The sequence below is a fragment of the Sciurus carolinensis genome, chromosome 7 (genome assembly GCF_902686445.1).
Source record: "Sciurus carolinensis chromosome 7, mSciCar1.2, whole genome shotgun sequence".
NCBI classification, from domain to species: Eukaryota; Metazoa; Chordata; class Mammalia; order Rodentia; family Sciuridae; genus Sciurus; species Sciurus carolinensis.
Window position 1 is genome coordinate 95,318,896 of NC_062219.1, and position 15,093 is coordinate 95,333,988.

At 35.5% G+C, this 15,093-nt stretch overlaps 1 protein-coding gene across 1 annotated transcript in view; it reads left to right on the forward strand.

Moving 5' to 3' along the window:
- The window catches only part of Eys (eyes shut homolog), a 1,705,088-nt gene that overhangs the window by 1,074,185 nt on the left and 615,810 nt on the right, over positions 1 to 15,093 (forward strand). Inside the window, 1 exon segment of the mRNA XM_047559194.1 lies at positions 3,774 to 3,865. Within this exon segment, the coding sequence (XP_047415150.1) occupies positions 3,774 to 3,865 (92 nt within the window).

Genomic DNA, 15,093 nt, shown 5'->3' on the forward strand with positions numbered 1-15,093 from the left:
CAAATCAGTGTAGAAAACAAAGAACATATATTTCAAGATAATTAGAAGAGAGGGTTTTTGATGTTTTTACCATTTTTCAAAGGAGTAGTAAATGTTTGAAGTAAAGGTTCACATTTTTCAAAAGTCCAGAATTACACAGATAATAAAATTTAAAAGCCAATTTTGATTTTAAATGTGTTCTAACTCCAGCAGTATTGTGCCTTAACAAATTACTCATATTAGTATTCTAAAATCTAGTTTAGTGATGTCATTCCAATCATCTTTGCAATATAGTAACTAGCTCAGCATTCCTAGATAAGCAACAACAATTGTAATTTTCCTACCATTCCTTTCATGATCTGATTTAACACCATGAATTTCCATGAATGGTCAAGGTATACTTTATAATTTAAGTAAGCCAGTCTCTAGTAGTTTGATTTTATTTTAATTGTCATTTTTCTTAAGTAATAAAATACATTCTGAGAATTTAGCACAATGCCTGATTTAAATGCCAACTCAACATAGCAGCATAGTAGAAGTAGAAGTATTTTGATTCATTCATTTATCTGTTTATTCATTCATTGAACTACATAACTACCACTTGTCATTATACCAGGTTCTCAAGATTCTGGGGTAAACAAAACACACTTTGTGTGCCTTATGTTGTTTTCAACAGATAACACATATACCAAGAACAGGTGAAAACCAGAAAAAAAGAAATGGAATTATATAATGAATGAAATACTATAACTAATCACCCTGCATCAATCTGACCCTCTGAGAAAAAATGTAGCTTATCCCTGCTCTACAGCATTCTTCTCAATTAAAACAAGAAATCTCTATTCTCCTTTGAGAGGAAGCAAAAATAGAGCAAATGTAAGAGATGGTAGCTCACATATAATATTAAGAATTGATCATGTCAGAATGTTTCCTCTCAGCATGATTTTTTTTTCTGCTAATACAACTACCATGACCAAATTCTAACTCAGTTAGTTTCTTTCACCAACTGTGAACATCTCTAATCAAAAGCATCATGAATAAGTACCAGAACCTGCAGGAGTTGTGAGCAAAAATATTTTATAAAACAATGGATTGTGGAAGACGTGTCACTATTTACACTTTCAAATGGAAAAAATAAACTCTCCATATGCTAAACCAGCACATTTAGGAATTATAAAACTAATGGCTGAAGAAACTTGCAGAATTTCTTTTCCTTTGATTTTACAACAAAGAAATAATTGCTACTCTTTTATTTGAATTGCACTTGTTTTATTTTAAGAAAATGTGTATTTCATAATCTTGGACTCAAGCTGAGCTCTCAGGGTTTGATTCCCAACTCTGCTCTCAGGAGCTTGGAACTTTGTATACATTTTGTGCTTAAGTTTACTCACTTGTAAAATGTGTGAAAGAGTAGATGTTGTGATGTTTAAATTAAAAAATGAACACATATTGTGAAACGAATGGCAAAAGAGTAAAATCTTTTAAGACACATAGAATGATGTCTAGTTCATAATAATTGTATGTGAGAGTAGTTAGCTGTTTTCTTCTTGCATCTTAAAAATAACTTGTATACAAACAAACTCTCAGAGAGTGTGACTGTATTACACATGCTCTTCAGTTTTAAAGATAGTACATCAGGAATTTCACTGTTTTATAAAATTTTAAAAATCCATGTTCTTTCCACTACACATTACTCTTGTTTCAAATGATTTAGAGGAAATTTCAGTGCTATTCAACCATGATTTTTAGATTTTCCTGTTCTACTATGATTTGTGAGACTGTGCTCCAATTTCTACACCAATTTTTAAGTATAATCATAGGGGAATTTCATTTACATTACAATTTTCACAAAGATATATTTATGGCTGAACTTTTAGAGTGATGATAATTTAAGGTCTATTCAAATTCTAGAAATGCAGAGTTGTTTATTTAAAAAAATTAAAGGAAATTTAAGTTTTTAGGAAAGTTTAATATGTTGAACATATTTTTTAAAAAATATTTCATTGGCTTTTACTTATACCAGAACTCTAAGTAGGTATACTCACTGTCAACATTCAGTCTTATTTTTTTTTTTTGGGGTGCTGGGGATTGAACCCAGGGCCTTGTGGTTACAAGGCAAGCACTCTACCAACTGAGCTATCTCCCCAGCCCCTCACTGTCAACATTCAAATACCAGTAGTTGCACTCATTAGTTATGCAGTAAATCACTGTATATCCTTGACTGAAGGATATATATCATCTCAGGTTCCACCTCTGTATATTGGAGATAATAGATATCTCTTTCAGAAATTTTTGTTGGTTTTTAATTTGGATTCATGAGAAAGCAGTCAGTTGACTCTTGCATGCTCCTTTTATAAATCAATAAGCAATAATTTTATAAATGGTAGTTATTATTTATATATAATATCAGATATATTTTAATAAAAGAATAAAATCAAGAAATGTAAATGGAATTATATGTAAAATATTTTATAAATGTTTAACTTTGACATTCCAAAATATAATGGAAAAGTAATGACAGTAATGTTTGACTAATAATTTTCTAGCATATTTGAACAAATTAAAACCATCCCACGAATGTGCACTTTAGTGAATACATTATCACTTTAGCTCAAATAACTATCTTAACTGAGCATATAGATTTCAGAATATTAAACATAAGAAGCATATAAATTATTACTCATTTTATCAAAAGTACTAAATGTACTCTCTGGTAAACTTGGTTGTATTTTGGACACAGTAAGAATTTGATAAATAACATTTACTTAGTTATAATTGATTTGAGAGGAATGTATAGCAAAATGTTATGAAATTTATTTTTCTTCAAAATGCATATATTTATTTTGAAGATTTTAATGCTGCTTAACATACTTAAATTCAATTTGCAGTTGATAAATTGATAAAGGAAAGGAAGTCTTTGCAGTGGCTAGATATTTAAATAATCAAAATACAAGGCATTATATTTATATTTGGACTGCTTGTGTGAAGATTTATATATACCACCTGAAATACAGCTCAATGCATAGGAGTTAAGAAACACTATGCAGCTGTTTCTTAACACATGCTTAAGTCATAGATCCCTTGTAGACAATGATAAAAAATATTTAAGGTGTTTCAGGGAAAACTGCCACAAATAATCAATATTCACACAGGCACATACTTGCTAAGAAAATTAAGTCTCTGTCCCCCACACATTAGCAAGGGTGCATTCTCAGTCATACCCTGTACAGACATGGTTTCCCTCTCTAGACCATGACTTAGTTGGTCTATTAGCAGTCATTCTATTGATGGTCCTAGATACCCTCAAGTATAAGAAAGCTTGGGATGTGTAGTTCACTTCATTACCTTTAAATTCCCCTTCCTGTAACATTAGCATTGCCCTCTAGATTTTATTAACTGATCTTTGCATTGTTCAACTGCTAGTATATACTTACTAATAACATTTGTTTCTGCTAGCAAAACAGGGAACTTTTTCAACAATGTTCCCTGGAACACTAGTAAAGACACTAGAATATTAGTACAAGACTGGCAAGTGTTTGTGTGTATATGCATACATATGTGTGTATGTATGTTATGTATATATATATATGTATATAGAAAATGCTCAACATATTTACGTATTTCAAATGTAGCACTTTTACTTGCATATTTGAGCTGTTATTTCTCTTAAATTTCAAATTTATTGTTTTCTAAAGTAACATTAAAAGTATTGGCAAATTGCAAAGTTCAGGTCAAATATAAAATATTAGTTTCTTAGTAAAAATCTGCTTAACAAAAACATTATTTTCTTATAGTACCACTTTTACTGTGCTGGTGAAACAAAATTGAAAAGCATTCACACTACTATTAGAGTGGATGATGGACAAAGGTATAGACTGTTTATCAGGTAAGATATACTTCTTTTCTACTTAATCTCAGAAGTAGCAGATCATTCTTTTGGTTATTGTCCTTGTCACTTTAAAATGTTGATTATCCCGATTAGTATTCACAAGTGCTTGTATGTGAATTAATGTTTACCAATCTCTTCTATATATCCTAAAAAAGTGTACTAGGTAAAGAATATTATAGGGATTATATTATCAAGAAACTTAAATAAGTAGATTACAAAGAAGCTCTGAAAGCTTCATATTATTTTCCACTTGGATAAATTGTAAAAATCAAATAAGGTGTCATTTTCTTTTGATAAATAAAATATATTCAGTGTAGAAATTTGAAACATTCAGAAACATGAGAAATTTACAAGGACCCATTATATCACAAACCAGATAGTTAATATACATTTCTGATATTTCCAAAAGTTGTACTAGAAGGCAACCCCATCTCCAAATGCTTATCAACATCAACTGTAAATCAGGTTACCTATCTGAGAAATGTAACGTTATATTTCATTCATTCCTAATTTTATTTTATTTTGCTACATGTGGTTTTTGTTTTCACATTTTTTATTGGTACACTATAGTTGTACGTAATCATGGAATTTGTTGTTGCATATTCTTACATGCACACAATATAACAATATAATTTGGTTATATCATTCCCCAATATCTTCCCTCTCCCACTCTGGCTCCCACCCCTTGGTCACTTTCCTTTACTGATTTCCCTTTGATTTTTACGAGACTCCCCCCAATCTTCCTTTCCTTTTTACTCTTTGCTTCTGCATGTGAGAGAAAACGAATAACTCTTGACCTCCTAAGTTTGACTTATTTCACTTAAACTAATGGTCTCTAGTTCCATCCATTTTCATGCAAATGACATAATTTCATTTTCCGTTATAGCTGAATAAAACTCCACTGCATATATATATACCACATTTTCTTTATCCATTCATCTGTTGATGGACAACTAAGCTGGTTCCATAATTTGGCTATCATGAATTGTGTTGTTACAAACCTGGATTTTTCAAGTATTACTATAGTATGATGATTTTAAATTCTTTAGATAAATACCAAGGAGTGATATAGCTGGATTATATGTGGTTCCATACCTGGTCTTTTGAGGAAACTCCATACAGATAGTAGTTGTACTAATTTACAGTCCCACCAATAGTGTAAACATGTTCCTTTTTCTCCATATTCTCTCTAGGATTTATTATTATTTGTATTCCTGATGACTAACATTCTGACTGTTGTGAGGTGGAATCTCAGAGTAGCTTTGATTTGTATTTCCTTACTTGCTAATGATGTTGAATTTTTTAATACACTTTTTGGCCACTTTTGGGAAGTGTCTGCTTAATTCATTTGCCCATTTATTAATTGGGTTATTTCATTTTTTGGTGTAAAGTTTTTTGAGTACTTTATTTATTCTAGATATTCATTCTCTGTCAGAAGAGTAACTAGCAAGGATTTTCTCCCATTCTATAGTTTCTCTCTTCACAATCCTTATTGTTTCCTTTGCCATGCAGAGCTTTGTAATTCATTGCCATTCCATTTATTAACTCTTGACATTATTTCCTGAACTTTTGGGGTCCTATTGAGAAAGTCATTGCCAGTGTCTTTTATGAAGGAGTGTTGACCCTACGTTTTCTTCTAGAAGTTGCATAGTTACTGGTCTAATTCTAGGGTCTCTGATCCATCCTCTGTTGATTCTTGTGCAGGTTGAGAAATAAGGGTCTATAGTCTCATTCTTCTACATATGTATAACCAATTTTCCCAGCACCATTGCAACATGATATTTTTACTTAACTTTCCTTTGTGATTTTTGGCAAAGTATTTCTAATATAGATTTAATATTTTTTCATAATGTGTTTTACCACTCCCCAGCCCTTTTTACTTTGTATTTTCAGACAGTGTTTCTCTAAGTTGCTGAGGCTGACCTTGAGCTTGATATTCTCCTACCACAGTCTCCTGAATGGCTAGAATTTCAGGCAGGAGCCACCACACCTGTTTCAATGTATGAATATTAGTGGGAAATAATTCAGTCCAAAATAGTCTTGTGGCAGTTTGAAAGTTGAGGCTCATAGAAGATAGGCAAATTTCCCAAGATCACATTGCTGATCAGTGAGCAGCAAAATTAGAACCCAGATCTCCTGCCTCCTGTCCTGAGGTTTTCACTATGAAATTTTCAGTCAGTATTTTTAAAGTGACAAAATACCATTTGAAGTCTTCTTTTAAAGGAAACATTAGTGAAGTGCATAATGTTTAAAAATCCTTAGAATATCTTATTTTTCACAGTTCTCATTACAATGCCAGTTTAAGAATACTTAACACACACCCACACAAAATTAATCACTTTCCCTCCCTTTTTTTGGTGCCCAACACAATGGTGCTTTACCACTTAGCTATAGCCCCAGTCCTTTTGTTTACATATCTTGAGACAGGGTCTTGCTAAGTTACTGGAACGGGCCTCAAACTTGCAGTTATTCTGCCTCAGTCTCCCAAATCACTGGGATTACACACTGTGCCACTATGCCCAGCAAGATCACCTTCATTTATATGTTTACACCACTATGATTTTTTCCATTTACATGCATTACTGTGTTTAATTTTGATCAAAAACAGTTGATATCCTTTTGATATTTGATCTAAATCATCTAAATTAAGAAATATTTGTTCTCTGGTCTTTGGTTTGTTTGAAACACTGTAACAGAAAAACTTAGAGAAATATACTCTTCTCACTGATTACCCTCCATAAACAGCAAGAGTGGAATTCTATTAATTTTATTTTCTATGTCTATAAAAATATTACTTGGAGAAAAGGGAAAATATTTAAGTTAAACATAACCAAGAATTATGTGGCCACAATTATTTGACCATTAACAGAACCTTATGTAAATAGTGCACACACATTTCATTCTGACTCTGTACACTTTCATCTGGTTTCTGCTGAAGAATAACATTCCCCTGGAATCTGAACAAAGAAGGGACCTTCCTCTCAATCTCTTATAACTTTGGGGGAAAAAAAGGACAGCAAGGTCCTATCATGTACAGTTCTCACAGAAATCACGAAACAAACATGCCCTTGAAAAAGTGGTGAGCTCATTATTTTTTAGAACTAGGAAAAAGACAAGCTATTCTACAGAGTTACAAGGTTCTTATAAAAAAGAAAAGTATGATTCTAAAATAGAAAACTTAAGGAGGAAAATCTGAAGTACTTAAAATCAGGTGAAATACACACTAGTGTAATAGAGATATTAAAAATACGCAGACTCAATCCTTTTTAGTGAGAAATTAGTTATATTTTAATGAAAGGGAAAATGATAATGGGACAAAGCAGTGCTGTTAGGCTACTGAACAACAGTTTATGGTGCAGTTCAGAAGTAAAGCAGAGTCCAGCAAAATGTGCATGCCTCTAATCCCAGCTAGTGGGGAGGCCGAGGAATGAGGATTACAAGGTCTATATCAGCCTCAGCAACTTATAGAGACCCTCAACAATTGAGATTGACCCTGTCTCAAAATAAAAAGTACAATGAACTGGGGATGTAGCTCAGTGGTTGAATGCTTGCCTAGCACATGTAGGCTCTGGGTACAATCCCCAGTGCTGGAAAACAATTAAATAAAAAGAAGTAAAACAGAAATGGGTGTGCATCTGTCACTTTGCTTTCGAACACCACATATATATTTAAGCCCAAGTTGCTAAGAGAGTTTGAGATGTACATACATTTTCCATCAAGCACAAATATGAAAATGAAATGTTGCACTTCATCCATGTCTGTTGGTATATTCATAAAAATTTTTAATACATTTATAATAGTTATACTACTAATATATGCCACTTATTATATACATTATGGTATTCATTATAGTATAACATACAATTATTCATTTATATGTAATTATGCTATAAAGATTGATCATGTGTTTATAATAGACATGTTGGAAAATTTTCCCATTTTAAAGCCACAAAATCCATCCACCTTGTCCTTGAAGAACGGTGAGATCTGAGACTCAAATATAGAATTAAATTTATTTTTTCTGACCTTTTCTGCTATGGGACTGTGAGACTTTTTTTTTTTTTTTTTTAAGTACTGTCATTTAAAACAGTACCTTGAATTTAAAAAAATCCAATCTGGGGGCGATCCAAGATGGTGGCCTAGAGGGAGATTGCACCCCCTGTCGCTCCAGAACCCAGGAGTTAAGAAGGGGAGGCATTGAGAGACTCGGACTGAAATAGAGCCACAGGTGAGTCTGCCCACTGGGTAAAGCTCGGCCCGGGTGGCAGGCCCAGATAGAGGTGGCTTATCGGAGCCGGGCAGGGCAGCTAGAGTCATCCACAGGCAGCCCTGCGCACTCCGGCGGTGGGCCCCGCCCACACAGCCAGCTTCTCCAGGTTCTCTGAACGGAACTGGCCCGCTAGTGAGAGCCTTTCTGACCAGAACAAGCTCCGAGGCCCGGAGCCAGTGCAGTGCAGCGTACTCCGGCACGCAAGCAGATTCAGGGACCAGAAGGGCAGCCAGAGACTTCCCCAAGTAGTCTGGACCCCTGCGGTGGGAGGTGCCATTCAAGGCTAGTTTCTCGGAGCTGACCGCCCAGTGAGAGACTTTCTACATAGAACCAGCCAGAAGCCCCCGAACCAACGGAGTGCCTCGATCCACAAGCAGCCTCTGGGATCAGGGCAGGGCAGCCAGAGACCTCTTCAGGTGGCTCTGCCCACTCCAGCTGCAGGCTCTCTTCACGGGGCGATCCAAGATGGCGGCCTAGAGGGAGACTGCACCCCCAGTCACTCCAGAACCCAGGAGTTAAGAGGGGAGGCATTGAGAGACTCGGACTGAAATAGAGCCACAGGGGAGTCTGCCCACTGGGTAAAGCTCGGCCCGGGTGGCAGGCCCAGATAGAGGTGGCTTATTGGAGCCGGGCAGGGCAGCTAGAGTCTTCCCAAGGTAGCCTTCCACACTCCGGCAGTGGGCTCCTCCCACACGGCCAGCTGCATGGTGCAGGCCCACAGTGAGAGCATTTCCGCACAGAGCCAGTTCCAAATCGTGGAACCAGTAGGGGGCTAGGGGCAGTTTTCTTCGGATGCGCTGCTTTATCAGATTCCTCCAAGACATCAGGCTACTGAAGGCTGGGAGGTGATACACTGGAAATCTACCGGGACACTATAAGCCAAAAGCGGAAAACTGCAATATCTCAGGGTCCCACTGACAACTGACCAATATGAGAAAACAAGAGAAGAAAATGTCCCAAACAAACCTAGATACTACATCAATAAAACCCAATGACAGCACAGCAGAAGAAATGTCAGAAAGGGAGTTCAGAATGTACGTAATTAAAACGATCAGGGAAGCTAAGGAGGAGATGAAAGAGCAAATGCAGGCATTGAAGGAGGAGATGAAAGAGCAAATGCAGGCATTACATGATCGCACCAATCAACAGTTAAAAGACCAAATACGGGAAGCAAGAGATCATTTCAATAAAGAGTTACAGATACTGAAAAAAAAAAACAAACTGAAATACTTGAAATGAAGGAAACAATAAACCAAGTTAAAAACTCCATAGAAAGCATAACCAATAGGATAGAACACCTGGAAGACAGAACCTCAGACATTGAAGACAAATTATTTAATCTTGAAAGCAAAGTTGGCCAAACAGAAAAGATGGTAAGAAATCATGAACAGAATCTACAAGAATTATGGGATATCATGAAAAGGCCAAATTTAAGAATTATTGGGATTGAGGAAGGCTTAGAGAAACAAACCAAAGGAATGAACAATCTATTCAATGAAATAATAACAGAAAATTTCCCAAATCTGAAGAATGAAATGGAAAACCAAGTACAAGAGGCTTATAGAACTCCAAACATACAAAATTACAACAGACCCACACCAAGGCACATTATTATGAAAATACCTAACATACAAATAAAGACAGAATTTTAAAGGCCGCGAGAGAAAAGAATCAAATTACATTCAGAGGGAAACCAATAAGAATATCAGCAGATTTTTCAATCCAGACCCTAAAAGCCAGAAGGGCCTGGAACAACATATATCAAGCCCTGAAAGAAAATGGATGCCAACCAAGAATCTTATACCCAGCAAAACTTACCTTCAAATTTGACGATGAAATAAGATCCTTCCATGATAAACAAAAGCTAAAGGAATTTACAAAAAGAAAGCCAGCATTACACAACATTCTCTGCAAAATATTCCATGAGGAAGACATGAAAAACAACGATGCAAATCAGCAACAGGAGGCGCTAGCCTAAAGGAATAGCCAAATAAAGGAGAAACCAAATCATGTCAAAAACAATTATGAGTCAATTGACTGGGAATACAAATCGTATCACAATAATAACCCTGAATGTTAATGGCCTGAATTCATCAATCAAAAGACACAGACTGGCAGATTGGATTAAAAAGAAAAATCCAACAATATGCTGCCTGCAAGAGACTCATCTCATAGAAAGAGACACCCATAGACTAAAGGTGAAAGGATGGGGAAAAACATACCATGCACACGGACACAGCAAAAAAGCTGGAGTATCCATCCTCATCTCAGATAATGTGGACTTCAAACCAAAACTAGTCAGAAGGGATAAAGAAGGACATTACATGCTGCTTAAGGGAAGCATAAATCAGCAAGACATAACAATCATAAATATCTATGCCCCGAACATTGGCTCATACACGTACGTCAAACAAATCCTTCTCAATTCCAGAAATCAAATATACCACAACACAATAATACTAGGCGATTTTAACACACCTCTCTCACCACTGGATAGATCGTCCAAACAAAAATTGAATAAAGAAACTTAGATCTCAACAACACAATCAGCAATTTAGACTTAACGGACATATATAGAATATACCATCCAACAAAGAACGAATACACTTTCTTCTCAGCAGCACATGGATCCTTCTCTAAAATAGACCATATTTTATGCCACAAAGCTACTGTTAGCAAATACAAGAAATTAGAGATACTACCTTGTACTCTATCAGATCATAATGGATTGAAATTAGAAATAAATGACAGAATAAAAAACAGAAACTTCTCCAATACCTGGAGACTAAATAATACACTATTATATGATGAATGGATAACAGAAGACATCAGGAGGGAAATAAAAAAATTCTTAGAAGTAAACGAGAACAAAGACACATCATATCAAAATCTCTGGGACACTATGAAAGCAGTACTTAGAGGAAGATTTATTTCATGGGGTGCATTCAAAAAAAGAAGTAGAAATCAACAAATAAACGACTTAACACTACAGCTCAAAGCTCTAGAAAAAGAAGAGCAGACCAACAACAAAAGTAGTAGAAGACAGGAAATAGTTAAAATCAGAGCCGAAATCAACGAAATCGAAACAAAAGAAACAATTGGAAAAATTAACAAAATAAATAGTTGGTTCTTTGAAAAAATAAATAAAATTGATAAACCCTTAGGCACACTAACAAAGAGAAAGAGGGAGAAAACTCAAATTACTAAAATTCGGAATGAACAAGGAAACATCACAACAGACACGAGTGAAATACAAAACATAATTAGAAGCTATTTCGAAAATCTATACTCCAAATAAAAGAAAACCTCGAAGACATCAACAAATTTCTAGAGACATATGAATTACCTAAACTGAACGAGGAGGACATACACAACTTAAATAAACCAATTTCAAGCAATGAAATAGAAGAGGTCATCAAAAGCCTACCAACAAAGAAAAGTCCAGGACCAGATGGGTTCTCAGCCGAGTTCTACAAAACCTTTAAAGAAGAGCTCATTCCAATACTCCTCAAACTATTCCATGAAATAGAAGAGGAGGGAACCCTCCCAAACTCATTCTATGAAGCCAATATCACCCTGATACCTAAACCAGACAGAGACACATCGAGGAAAGAAAATTTCAGACCAATATCCTTAATGAACATCGACGCAAAAATTCTCAACAAAATTTTAGCAAATCGCATACAAATATATATTAAAAAGATAGTGCACCACGATCAAGTGGGTTTTATCCCAGGGATGCAAGGTTGGTTCAACATTCGGAAATCAATAAATGTCATTCACCATATCAACAGACTTAAAGTTAAGAATCACATGATTATTTCAATAGATGCAGAAAAAGCATTCGATAAAATACAGCATCCCTTCATGCTCAAAACACTAGAAAAAATTGGGGTAGTGGGACATTCCTAAACATTATAAAGGCAATCTACGCTAAGCCCATGGCTAATATCATTCTAAATGGTGAAAAACTGAAAGCATTCCCCCTAAAAACTGGAACAAGGCAGGGATGCCCTCTTTCACCGCTTCTATTCAACATCGTCCTTGAGACTCTAGCCAGAGCAATCAGACAAACCAAAGAAATTAAAGGGATACGAATAGGAAAAGAAGAACTCAAACTATCCCTGTTCACTGATGACATGATTATATATTTAGAGGAACCTGGAAATTCCACCAGAAAACTTTTAGAACTCATAAGTGAATTCAGTAAAGTAGCAGGTTACAAGATCAATGCTCATAAATCCAATGCATTTGTATACATAAGTGATGAATCTTCAGAAAGAGAAATTAGGAAAACTACCCCATTCACAATAGCATCGAAAAAAATAAAATACTTGGGAATCAATCTCACAAAAGAGGTGAAAGACCTCCTCAATGAGAACTACAGAACACTAAAGAAAGAAATTAAAGAAAACCTTAGAAGATGGAAAGATCTCCCATGTTCCTGGATAGGCAGAATTAATATTGTCAAAATGGCCATACTACCTAAAGTGCTATACAGATTCAATGCAATTCCAATTAAAATCCCAATGATGTACCTTGCAGAAATAGAGCAAGCAATTATGAAATTCATCTGGAAGAATAAAAACCTAGAATAGCTAAAGCAATCCTCAGTAGCAAGAGCGAAGCAGGGGGTATTGCAATACCAGATCTTCAACTCTACTACAAAGCAATAGTAACAAAAACGGCATGGTATTGGTACCAAAATAGACAGGTAGATCAATGGTACAGAATAGAGGACATGGACACAAACCCAAATAAATACAATTTTCTCATACTAGACAAAGGTTCCAAAAATATGCAATGGAGAAAAGATAGCCTCTTCAACAAATGGTGCTGGGAAAACTGGAAAACCATATGCAATAGAATGAAATTAAACCCCTATCTCTCACCCTACACAAAACTCAACTCAAAATGGATCAAGGACCTCGGAATCAGACCAGAGACCCTGCATCTTATAGAAGAAAAAGTAGGTCCAAATCTTCAACTTGTTGGCTTAGGATCAGACTTCCTTAACAGGACTCCCATAGCACAAGAAATAAAAGCAAGAATCAACAACTGGGATAGATTCAAACTTAAAAGCTTTCTCTCAGCAAAGGAAACCATCAGAAATGTGAAGAGAGAGCCTACAGAGTGGGAGAATATTTTTGCCAACCATACCTCAGATAGAGCGCTAATTTCCAGAATCTATAAAGAACTCAAAAAACTCTACACGAAGAATACAAATAATCCAATCAACAAATGGGCTAAGGAAATGAACAGACACTTCACAGAAGAAGATGTACAAGTAATCAACAGATATATGAAAAAATGTTCAACATCCCTAGTAATAAGGGAAATGCAAATCAAAACTACCCTAAGATTTCATCTCACCCCAATTAGAATGGCGATTATCAAGAATACAAGCAACAATAGGTGTTGGTGAGGATGTGGTGAAAAAGGAACACTCATACATTGCTGGTGGGGTTGCAAATTAGTGCAGCCACTCTGGAAAGCAGTATGGAGATTCCTCAGAAAGCTTGGAATGGAACCACCATTTGACCCAGCTATCCCACTCCTTGGCCTATACCCAAAGGACTTCAAATCAGCATACTACAGATATACAGCCACATCAATGTTCATTGCTGCTCAATTCACCATAGCCAGATTGTGGAACCAACCTAGATGCCCTTCAGTTGATGAATGGATAAAGAAACTGTGGCATATTTATACAATGGAATATTACTCCGCAATGAAGAAGGATAAAATTATGGCATTTGTAGGCAAATGGACGAAATTGGAGAATATCATGCTAAGTGAGATAAGCCAATCTCAAAAAACTAAAGGACGAATGATCTCGCTGATAAGCGGATGAGGACATATAAAAAATGGGGGTTGGGAGGGGTTAGCATTAGGTTTAGGGTTAGGTTTAGAGTTAGGCTAAGGAGAGCGGTAAGAATAAAGGAAAGAAGGACTGTATAGAGGGAAAAGAGGGGTGGGAGGGGTGGGGGGGAAGGGAAAAAAATAAAAATCATTACCCTATGTAAACGTTAAAAATAAATAAATAAACAAAATTTAAAAAAAAAATTAAAAAAAAATCCATTCTTCATTTGTGCCTTAGTCTTAAACTTACAGTCAACAACCTGGTATGTAAGTAAATTAAAGGAATTCTACCAGTTCTTGTCAAACTATCTCATGGAGAATTTGTTAGTTTTGCTCTGTGAATGGGTTAGGTAGGCAGCTCCTAACTTATGAGCTGTACAGAATCAAACAGGACTCAGTAAGGACATTCTCAGTTATCTGTGAGAGAATCATTTATAAGCTATTGTTTATACACAGTCTTGTGAAAATGCAATAAATTATGCACAATTTTGAAAACAAAAGAGCATAGTGGTTTTTGTGAATAGTGAATAATCTGTAGGAAGTCTGACATGAAATCCCCACATCAAGTAATATTTTCTCCAATTATATAGAACTGAATACAAAGCCTGAATCCCTTACATTATGTCTATTAGATGATGGTAGAGGGACATTTTCTATGCCTATAAAATACCATTTTAAGTCTTCTTTTAAAGGAAACATTAGTGAAGTGCAAAACATTTAAAAATGTAATGGTATCAAAAAGGAGAGGAAGAAATTATTTTGAAATCATTTATGTAGGAAAGAGAAACAATAAAGTGTAAAAATCCAGTGATACTCAGGTAGGTCATCAAATTCCACAGTGAGAACTGGGAACAGCATCACATGCAAATAGACACCTGTTGGGTCTCTCCAGATCCACTGGTCAGTCTCTTCTTGGCTCTGGTTTTTCAAAACTGACTCATGTTGATTAAATCAGTGGGCTTTATCTGGGGGTGAATTGCAATCCCACAAAATTAATATTTGAAGTCATAACCCCCTAGTATTTCAAAATGTGACCTTGTTTGGAGTTAGGATCATTAGAGAGATAATAGAGTTAGACTGAGGTCACCTGAAT